Source organism: Pygocentrus nattereri, chromosome 5 (assembly GCF_015220715.1).
Source record: "Pygocentrus nattereri isolate fPygNat1 chromosome 5, fPygNat1.pri, whole genome shotgun sequence".
In the NCBI taxonomy this organism is placed as follows: Eukaryota; Metazoa; Chordata; class Actinopteri; order Characiformes; family Serrasalmidae; genus Pygocentrus; species Pygocentrus nattereri.
In genome coordinates, this window is record NC_051215.1 from 6,340,749 (window position 1) to 6,351,878 (window position 11,130).

General features: G+C 41.2%; 1 protein-coding gene across 6 annotated transcripts in view; it reads right to left on the reverse strand.

Moving 5' to 3' along the window:
• The window catches only part of ccdc172 (coiled-coil domain containing 172), a 39,952-nt gene extending 29,518 nt beyond the window's left edge, over positions 1-10,434 (reverse strand). For 5 of the 6 annotated variants that reach the window (XM_017722747.1, XM_017722746.1, XM_017722741.1 and 2 more), the window contains exons 1-3: positions 10,335-10,434; positions 9,133-9,218; positions 2,413-2,529 (exon numbers count right to left, since the gene is read on the reverse strand). In XM_017722747.1, coding sequence (XP_017578236.1) covers positions 2,413-2,529; positions 9,133-9,218; positions 10,335-10,413 — 282 coding nt within the window. In that variant the 5' untranslated portion in view covers positions 10,414-10,434. The remainder of the gene's footprint in view (positions 1-2,412; positions 2,530-9,132; positions 9,219-10,334) is intronic. The other variant, XM_017722745.1, reaches the window with a different exon arrangement.
• Between the last annotated feature and the right edge of the window lie 696 nt (positions 10,435-11,130).

An 11,130-nucleotide genomic window follows, 5' to 3' on the forward strand; every position in this document is an offset into this window, starting at 1 on the left:
CATACTGATGAAATTTGGGGAGTACTGACTTCAGATTAGCATGGTTTAAATCACCGGCAAAAATAAACAGTCCGTCTGGGTGTGTGTTTTGAAGGTCTCTGATAGCGCTATACAGCTCGTTCAGTGCGGCATTAGCATTGGCACTGGGAGCTAAACGCACCGCTACTATATACAGCGTACTTCGTTCTCTAGGCAAATAAAATGGCCTGGCTCTGACGATCACAAACTCCACCAGCGGACTTACTGCACAGCTCAGAGTCTCTGTCCGCACAGAAGCACAACAGGTCATCGAGCTGAATGGCTAAGTCTAGAGTGGAGCTCATCATCCATGTCTCCATAAAAATGAAAACACAGTAGCCTCTGAACTCACACTGGGTAGCCAGCTGAATCCGGAGGTAGTCCACTTTATTCTCCAAGGAACCAAAGTTTGTGAGAAGAAGCAATGGAACGGCTGGTCGTGTGGGATTAGCCATTAGCCTAGTGCACACCCCGGCTCGTCTGCCTTGCTTCTGTCTTTTTGTGCATCGCTTTCGGCCAGCAGGATCACGCAGCGCCGGGGATCGTAGCAGGCCTAGCTCGTTTGGAAGCAGAGATTGTGGCTGATTTCTCAGCTGTAGCAGGCTCTGACGCTGGCAGACGCTGGTGCTGGTTAAAGCAGTCACGGTGATTGGTTTTGGTCAAGTTAGACGACAGACAGTAAACAAAAAATAGCAAAATTATTATTATTGTTCACGAAGTGGCCGCTGCAGCTACCCACCGCACCGCCGGAACCGGATTGTTTTTATTTATTATTTGACTGTATTGATTTTTGCCGATTGAAATTGTTTTCTTTAACCAGCAATGTCACACGTTAAGCTGCTGACTGAAAATCAAATGAAAGACATGGGTCCTCAAGAAACTGCTGAAAGAGAGAGAATTCAACAGCACTGAAACTGAACTCCGGTCCAAAGATGTTCTCTAGGACTGGTACAGAGAGGGCGAGAGAAAGATGATGAAGGAGAAAGACACCTGGATGGAGGAAATTCAGGACCCGAGAACAAACACAGACTCAATGAGGGAGGTGAAGAATGAGGTAGACCCAGCTTATGGGTCTCAGAACACGACGTCTTCCTCTCGGCCTTCTTTAATAAGTACGTGTGAGGTATAGTTTTCTGAGTCTGACGTCATTTTAAAGTAATTAAAAACATAAGCATGCCAACTAAAAACTCATCTCACTCTGACTAGACCTCACGTGATGTTCGCTGTCAAGGTAACGTTTATTCTAAGTGGTTCTCCACACATGCACGTCGTTTTGGTTGGATTACTTGTAGTGAGCATGTAAACAGATTGTTGAACACAGTGAGCATAAACACCTCAGTCTTAATCTGTAATCGGAATGTACTCAATCGGACTGTCAAAAGTCTTTGCATGTAAACATAGCCAATGTAAATGTTCCCTCAAAAGGTACAACAGTGGTTTTAAGGTTTTTTCCAGATGAAAAGTTTGTATTTGTACCTTTTCATAATCTAAAGTGTTAAAACAGAATAATAAATGAAAGCCTGGAGGTGAGGCAGGCTGTGTGGAGTCAACACGATTTAGAAAATACAATTTCAATGGATTATAGTTCACTTATGCTCCCTGACTAAAGGTACTGAGAGGTACCCTTGAGGGTACCACCCCAGTGACAAAAGGGGTACTGGCCCAGTCACAGTTTACTACCCTTATTCTGTTCCTCATGTAATTACTCCTTACTTCTCAACGAAACGTCATTGTTCTTCAAGCAACAAAACCTGACTACCAAAACCTGGCATCTCTCAACTATTTAGAAATTTGCAACCCCATAGTGACCCAAAAATTGGCCTCATTTGGATTGTCCACAAATTACCTCCACCCACCAACTTCAGGGTCAATTGTCAGTTCTTATATACACTGGACTTCAAAACCTTAGGGACTTTTAGCTTTTTAAAATGAGTATATTTTCTTTCTTTGATCGTAAAAACTGAACACAATAAATACAAGTAATACAAGTTAGATAACAATAATAACACAGGGAAACATTAGTAACAGTATTACCTCCCAGACTCTACCCCCAATCCATCAGGACTAATTTGGACAGAAATAATTTGGAATAGAAAACTGAAAGCTGTCAAATCATTATTTAGGCAAAACCTGCTCTTCATACAAAGCAAGACACCTTTACGAGCATAAAGCTGAGCTTTGAAGATAAATACGCCCAAAGGATTAACAAATAGCTTTTTTCCATTAAAATGCCTGTAAAGGTTTTTTCTTACTTAACTGAGAATGAAGTTTCAATGGGAGACAAGCTGTCCCCAGACGTTTTGATGGGCAGTGTACATGCATGACAACTCACTTTCAGTTTTAGAGATTCAGAACATACTGCTGATTTTAATTTTAACATTCACATATACATACCAGCTCCTGTTTGAGGTCATTCTGCTGTTTTTGCAAGTCCTCTCTTTTCTTCTCTATCTGCTCTTGCCGCTTCTTTATCAGATACAGCTGCAGGGTGGCTTCTGACTGGAGCTGAGCCTGTTGTCACGACAGATTTACCCTGTGTTATTATGATAACTTCTTCCAGTTACACCAGTAAGCAGTGGTGGACCGTAACTAAGTAAATGTAATTGGTTACTGTACTTAAGTCATTTTTTCGTGTACTTTACTGAAGTTTTTCCCATTTTGGGCGACTTTTTACTTTCACTCCACTACATTTCACAGTCATACATCTTACATTTTACTCCACTACATTATGCAAAATCTACCGTCCCTCTTGGTTTCTGTGTGCATAATAACGTAACATGTCAAAACAAAAAATGCGTGAGGGAAGCCCACCAATCAGTTTATAGTGTGCACTTTGTTTTTGACCTGTTGGTCATACCGACCCAGTGCAGCACACGGTTCAACGTCAGCGCAGCAGCGTAAAACTTTGGGAGAGTCTGTTCAACATAAATGATGAACTAACCTAACTTTGTGTAAATAGAGCACAATATAGAAATATGTCCACATATGCAGTCGAGACTGACGCGGCTTTTTTCTGAATTTCTACAAACACCAGTTCATTTTATAGTAAATTAGTTTGGGCTGGTTTATGTTTATGAACAGAGGCCTACAGATCAACATAGTAAAGGAGCTCATCTGTGATCCTGAGTTTAAAGCCAGTTTTTATTCAACTTAAACTTGGAACTAAGTTGTAAATAAATCTGAAACTGAAACTTTGCTTGTGTGTAAAAAGTGATTTCAGAGCCACTCGGTTCTCCCTGATGGAAACTGTTTACCTTCAGTGTTTTGTGCTTATGATTATTTTAATAGACGTCAGCGTCACTAATTAATGACGTTCTATTAAAAGACTGGTTTACCAAGAGAGACGCTGGAGGACTTTCACCTGAAATGAGTTCATGCCAGTCTGGTTATAAAAATGATAACAGGACCAGATCAGAGCCAGAATTACTCTTTTAGTACTTTTACTTTGGATACTTAAGTACATTTAAAAGGTAATACTTTAGTACTTTTACTCAAGTGGAGGTCTAAAGGGAGGAACTTCTACTTTTACTGGAGTAATATTTTTACCTTGGGTGTCTCTACTTTAACTCAAGTACATGGTTTGTGTTCTTTGTCCACCACTGCCAATAAGTCCATAAACATAGTCATGAGTAATGCACAGAAAAGTTTGTAGACACCTGCTTTTTCTGAAATCAAGGGTATTGAAGTTTGTCTCCCCGCTTGGCTGCAGTAACAGCATCTTTTCTGGGAAGGCTTTACAGTAGATGTGGAACATGTGAGAATTTGATTGCACTCACAAGAGCATTAGTTCCACTGCTCCACAGCCTAGTGCTGGAGTCTTTATACCCTTCTAGCTGATGCTTGGTATTAGGTATGGTAATCATAGGCTCATGTGCGGCTGCTCCAGGGCATTACATTCTATTGGTCAATGCTTTTCCATGGAGATTATATAAGCTGTAAGTGAAGGCCTGTGTCAATGGTCAATGAGTGCACCTTAAAGCAGCTGAATTAGAATTGGTGTCTGGCTATTTGCCATTTGTCACACGTCCAAATATTTAGACTACATGACAATTCATTTGGCCATTCATTGGCATGGTTAAGCGTTAGGGATGCAGACTAATTGATGTCTTCCTGGAGAGCCAATAGCCTCAGTACTCAATGAGAAATCTCAATGATGTGTGTGGTGTTCATTCACATCGTTTTGTTTGTAGGTCACTCTGTAATTGGAATAACGATGACCTGTGAATTCAAGCCTCTGTGTCGCAAAGCAAAAGGCAATCTGGCTCTTTATCAGCGTCATTCAAGCGTGAAAGACTTCGGGTAATTGCTTTCAGTCTAGCATCACAGACAGAAGCAGTAAGTATATAATATAAACATCAAATGCATATGATATGACGGCTGTAGTTTTTTGAATAAGTAAGAAGGGCTGGGTATTGAACTGCAGTACTTTTACGGTACCAACCAATATACTAGAGTCTTAAAGAAGAGAACTACAGAGTACTCTTTTCAGTACTACAGTACTGAATCTCGCTCTTGTTTTGCCATTAAGCTACACGCACTTCCACTTTTAAAAGAATAAATACTGAAAAAACTATTATCTAGGACTCAGTACTGAAGTAAAGTATTAGTATCAATACTGTTTGTGACACCAAGCTCTAGCTGTGAGTATATATTATGAACATAATTGTTAATATACTTTATTTCATACACCAAGTGGCCCCTTTATATGGTAAAGCTCTATATAAAACAATAGCATATTTGGGCCCATTCCCATTTCACCGCTTGCCCCTAACACTTAGCCCTACCCCTCTGTTTTGTTTCATATCTAGGGGTGGGGATGTCCCGACTGTTGTTGGGGGGGGGGGTGAAGTGTTCGGGCTACCTGGCCCTTCAAACGGAGATTTTTCAGAGGCGCACTACAAACAGAGGGTTATGAGAACATTCCCAGAATGCTATGTGAATCATTGGCCAGATGGCTGCACAAGTGACCAAAGAGACACATAAACGTATTTTCTCTGTTAAAAAGATTTCCTTCATAACACACATAAAAATCACTAGTAATACGCTGATGTCTCGGTCGCTACAGGGCGAAATTTCCCGTTCTACCTTAAATGGTGCAAAGGCTGCTGCACCATTTAAGGTGGAACGGGAAAATTCGATCATGAAGCTGGTGATTAGAAAGCTACGTCCAGCTTCATATCACTGAAGAATTCTTGGTGGCGATAATAAATAATTGCCCCCTCTTTGAAGGCGTATGATGCCCTAAACGTATTTAAGCAGTGAGGAGCTGAATTTCCCCTCCTCTGCTGTCACTGCAGGCCGGCAGGGTCGCCTACAGAGCAGCGCTAGTAGCTGTTAATGAAGTGATGTGGTTTTTTGTTTGTGCTCTTTTTTATTCGGTGACTCGTTTGATTGATTGATGTGTGAAACTGAAGTTGTGAATGAATCGCGATGCTTTTCAGTCTCCTTCAGATGTCAGTGAGATATACCATTATTATACCCGTCCTGTCATGTGACACCCAAGTGAGATCACCACAGCTGGAGGCGGCATATTGGAAATGGCTGGAAAACCTCGTCTCGTCTGTTTACGTAAAATCATTGACGACAACTGATGATGTTTCCAGTTCTTGAAGGGTCGTCTCACTTCATAGGGGGAAGATTTCAACAACTACCACTTGTAACTCAGTTTCAAAGGGGAGGGTTACACTCGAAAACAAGGGGTAGGGGTAAAAATAAGAAATGGGATTGGGCCTTGGATAGGAGGTGGATGACCGTACGTTGGATGGAGTTTTTCCTTCATACTAATCAGAATTACATTTTTTCATCCATGTCCCCCTGCCCCACCTTCATCTCACACAAAAAGAGTCTTAGTTGAGCCTGATTAATCACCAATGAGTGACCTTTGTCCTTCCTTTTGTTATGCCATCACATTTTTGTGGAATCCTATATTAATCTTGCCTGAAAAATTGTAACCAGTGACAGCCACATAACTACAGTCCTACAGTAAAACCAGGGGTCGGCAAACCATGTTTAAAAAAAAAAAAAAAAAAAGCTACTTTGTCCTTTCAACAAAATCAAACCACCCTGGGAGCCACAACATTTTATGTCCATTTTCCCATCTTGGCTGTAAATATGTCTCAGTATGTGCTCGTGTGCTAATAGAGGCTAAAAAATATAATAGCCTATAAATGAAAATGCAGACTTTGCTCTGCTTTAAGCTTTAGCTCAGCTGCTTTTCTCGCATCTCCAGCAGGAAATTTTTCCGAAACAGTAGAACAGTCTGATTTTTTTTTTACGAGGCCGTCAGCTTCTCAATCACCAGCTTCTTGTTCGAATTTGCCTGTTCCACCTTAAATGGCACCAGAATGTAACTGCTGCACCATTTAAGGTGGAACGGGACAACACAAGCAAGAAGCTGGTGACTGAGAAATGACTTCAGCTTTGCGACATTTTGGTGTTTGACAGTTTCTTGTTTCAGATCAAACGCATCAGGAAACCAGCTGTAGTGCGTATAAATGCACATATGTCCATTCGTCTCCCGATTATCAATGTTCATCATAAACCTTCCTCTTCACCTCGTTAGCTACTAGCTAGGCGAGACTGTTATCTGTGTTGCTATGTGGCCAGTAGTCTGCGTGCCAACCTTCAGAGGTAAAGGGTGAATTAACAGCTATATTAAGTCCAACTTTCCAAGTGCATTTATTGTTAAAACTGTGTTAGAACGATCAGTAGAGCTGTATTTTACTAAGAAGGAGGGGTATTTTATTTATACTCAAACATGTAAGTCTGTGGAGCCGCGACGGGCAGTAATAGGCCTGCATGCGCCGCTGGAGACTGAGAACAGTCCACCAACCAAAAATATCCAGAGAACAGCATCCTGTGGTCAAAAACTGACCACTGATGAAGGGCTAGAGGATAATTAACATAAACTGTGTAGCAACAGATGATCTATTGTCTCTAACTTTACATCTACAAGGTGGTCCAACGAGGGAGGTGTGCGTTGGTTGAGTGGGCATGAGCGGACACAAAAGAAAATGAAGTATAACAAAGTATGCAGAGAAACAGATGGACTACAGTCTGTAATAGCAGAACCACAAAGTGCACCTGTATGGTATGTGGAGCTGATAAAATGTGAGCTTTGATACAGGGTATCTCATAACATGGCCGGTGAGTGTATTTTTGACACCAGCATTGCGCTCCGACGCTGCCTGAATAGATGTCTAGTTTACATTGATTTTTTTTTTTTTTTAAGCATTCAGCATGATTATTAATAATGGGATCAAGAAATGAATCCCTGTCCCCACTCATAAAACACATCTCCACTGGAAACGCACCTGCAGTGCACCTATCCAGAGAAAAAACACTGCCCGTCTGCAGCGTGTCAGTGGCACCTAACGAGAGGCCTATCTAGGTCATGCTTCATGCTTTACACAGCTTATATGGTGGGCGGACACCTTACAGTGACATATATTCACGTAATCACATGAAACATGATGTGCTATATTTTTTTGAAGGGCTGAAACTGAACTCATGTAATCCAACGGAAATTAGCGATTGATTTTGCAGTGCCGCTTGCCATCGATCCCCTTCATCTTTAATGAAGCCTTCCAAATAGATTAAGTGTTCTAATCATGAAACAAATCACCCGTTTATGAGGCCCCTGTCCACAAAACATGAGCACATGAGCCTTCATCAATTTCTCACACAGTCTGATAAGGTACTAATGAAGCAGCACTGTCTATGGATTACAGGTAATTACATCACACAATACCAAATAGTTTTATTATAAATAAAAAAACACTCTGAACACTGAACATTAGGCGTGTGCAATATGGCAAAAATACTATATCATGACACTTCAAGACATTTTCCCGACACACGAGAGGCATCACAATATTCACCCTCTTATTATCCAGGGAATATTTTGGTTCATCCAGTTCATCCAGAGTTTACACGACCAAATCTTAAGGCAAAATATTCACTAACTGCATGAATTAAATGCTCATTTTTATTTTATTTATTTATTTTGCAAAAGCTCCCCTCAAATTAAAAGAACATGTGATTTTGTATTATTTTATAAAAATCATTTTTACAGAGCAGATCATGAGCTCGTAGTTTATAGCCCAGATTTGTGGAGAAATGGGCCGACTTTCAGTAGACAACAAAATCATGAGTTCATCTTCTTCTGTTATAAGGGTTTAAAATGGCATCACCGTCTATTTGAAGAAGAGTTACAGCCTCATACGACACCCAGCTTCTGAATGCAGCTCATGAGATATGAAAGAATATGACAAAGTGCCTTTTGGAACCACCGGTGATTCCAAGGAGTATAAGAGGCTACACCTTGTAACTACAATCATTCTTATTCAATGTTTTACAAACCGCACTTCACCAAATCCAATTAAACAGGTTCACTTACATTCACTTTGTAATGAAACAGTTAGCCAGTGTTCCTAACTGCCAATAACCACAATGTGCTCAGAAAACTGTATGGTGATGTCCTTTACTATGATATGATTATATAGTCATACTGTTCACCCCTATTGAACACATACACTCACCGGCCACTTTATTAGGTACACCTTCACGTTCAATTGCTTGTTAACACAAATAGCTAATCAGCCAATCACACGGCCACAACTCAATGCATTTAGGCATGTAGAGGTGGTCAAGACAACTTGCTGAAGTGCAGACCGAGCATCAGAACGGGGAAGAAAGGGGATTTAAGGGGCTTTGAACGTGGCGTGGTTGTTGGTGCCAGACGGGCTGGTCTGATTATTTCAGAAACTGCTGATCTGGGATTTTCACACACAACCATCTCTAGGGTTTACAGAGAACGGTCCGAAAAAGAGGAAATATCCAGTGAGCGGTCAGTTGTGTGGACGAAAATGCCTTGTTGATGTGAGAGGTCAGAGGAGAATGGGCAGACTGGTTCCAGATGATAGAAAGGCAGCAGGAACTCAAATAACCAACCAAAATCTCTGAGGAACGTTTCCAACACCTTGTTGAAAGTATGACAGGAAGAATTAAGGCAGTTCTGAAGGCAAAAGGGGGTCCAACCTTTTACTAGCACCTAATAAAGTGGCCAGTGAGTGTAGAACACAAGGTACAAGCATTAAATCCCTGGTACTTTACCTTCTCATCCAGCTCAACACGTGCATTTTCCAGCTTTTCATTAAAGCACTTTATCTTCTCCTGAGTCCTGATGACAGCAGCCTTTACTGGATGGAACACAGATTTGACTAAATATGATAAATATCATTGGGTCATATCAAAATCAGGTAAACAACTCAATCAGATGTACACAGAACTCTGAACCTGTGATGTCATGTTTCAACATATTGTCGTTTAAGCTGTTAAATGAAGCTTTTAAAGGGAAATTCAACCCTTTTTTATTGTTTCTGCATAATTCAGTCCTTGAGATGTTAACAGAGTGGTCTGGTGTGAGAGGGTTCATATGCAGAGACTCAGATTTCCTTACAGTGGTGGTGATTCGGAACCAGGGGTCGTCATGTCTACTACATCCCAAATATTTCCATTTACTATCCAAAACCACCAGTGAACCTCCACGTGCCTACTAAGTTTTAAGAAGTAATGACGATGCTAAAAAAGTCATAAACCTGAATAAAAGTTTCTTTGGGGATTATTTTGCCTCAAAACACCCAGCATGAATCCCTCCGCCATGAACGGATGAAACTAAAGGGATTAAAATACATTTTTAAGCCAAAACTTTACCCCAAAGCTACGATTAAAACAATGTGACACACATCACGCAGCATGTATCTAACCATTTCATTTAACATCTTACTGCGATGCAGCTTTCAGAGACATTACACACTTAAAGTCCGGGTTTCACTAAAGTTCCCACAGTCAAATGATGAAGAGACAATCATTTTCAACGCTCTCTCTCCACGGTTACCATGGTGACAAGGAGTCAGAGCACTCCGAATGGCCCTGTTTACATCTCAACCACTTAATTATGTGGAGTTTCTGAAAATTCGGTGGGCTTCCCCTTTAACCTACAATTATAAAATACACACAGTTTTAACGTCTGTTCGTTTTGACTGTCCTCTATCACCACTAAGGTGTTGTTCATCAACTTGATCTTGCACTGAAAATCTGAGAGTAACGTTACTCTTTCCTATTTGTGTATCTGGAAGATTTAATTGTCATTTTTTGTAACGTTTCTGACTTTTATTCAGCCGCAAATCCGTGTCTCCGACAAACGTTCGTTAGCCTACGCTAGCTAGCTAACTAGGTTAGCTAACATTTAGCTAAGTAGCTCAGGTTAGTTAGCCTGCTTTTCATTAGCTCCGCACTAAAGTAACGTTACTCACCTTCATGGAGCTGACGAGTGTTCTCTGACACTTGTTGCTCAGTCAGTAAAATCTGCTGAAACAGAGAATCCAGACTCATGTTTCAACCGAAAACGTTCAGTTTGGCCGGCTGGGTGGAGCGCGTTGAGAAGGAGTCGATCATTTTCTTCCACACCCGTTTTCAGGTACGGCTTCCCGCGCTACTATTGGCTGGTCGAATCCCGCCCCCTCTTCTGATTGGCTGACAGTGTACGATAGCCTGCGCTAGGATTGGCTAATGGTTCATACTCCCAAACAGGTCACCTTTTTGAGGTAGCGAGGCCAGAGAATTTGTAGAGAGGAGAACTGCCACTCAGTAATGTGTACAGGGTCTGTCAGGCGCTAGAGGGCGCTAGAGGGCACTCCCGAGCGAGTCCAAAAGGAAAGGGTTATTCTGGAGCGTTTGAAGAAAATCCGTTTCAAATCCTTCAATATTTTTTATATGGAGCAATTCGTTTATTTCCTGAAAACATTTTTAACACCACTCTGACTTTTTTGAGAGCATTTGAACTTTTGATCAACTCACCAACTAATCAGCACCCAGTAGCAGTAATCCCAACCAATCAGCACTCATTAACAGTAACAACAACCAATCAGCACTCAGTAGCAGTAATCCCAACCTATCAGCACTCATTAACAGTAACGACAACCAATCAGTGCTCAGTAGCAGTAATCCCAACCAATCAGCACTCAGTAACAGTAACGACAACCAATCAGCACTCAGTAGCAGTAATCCCAACCAATCAGAACTCAGTAGCAGTAATCCCAACCAATCAGC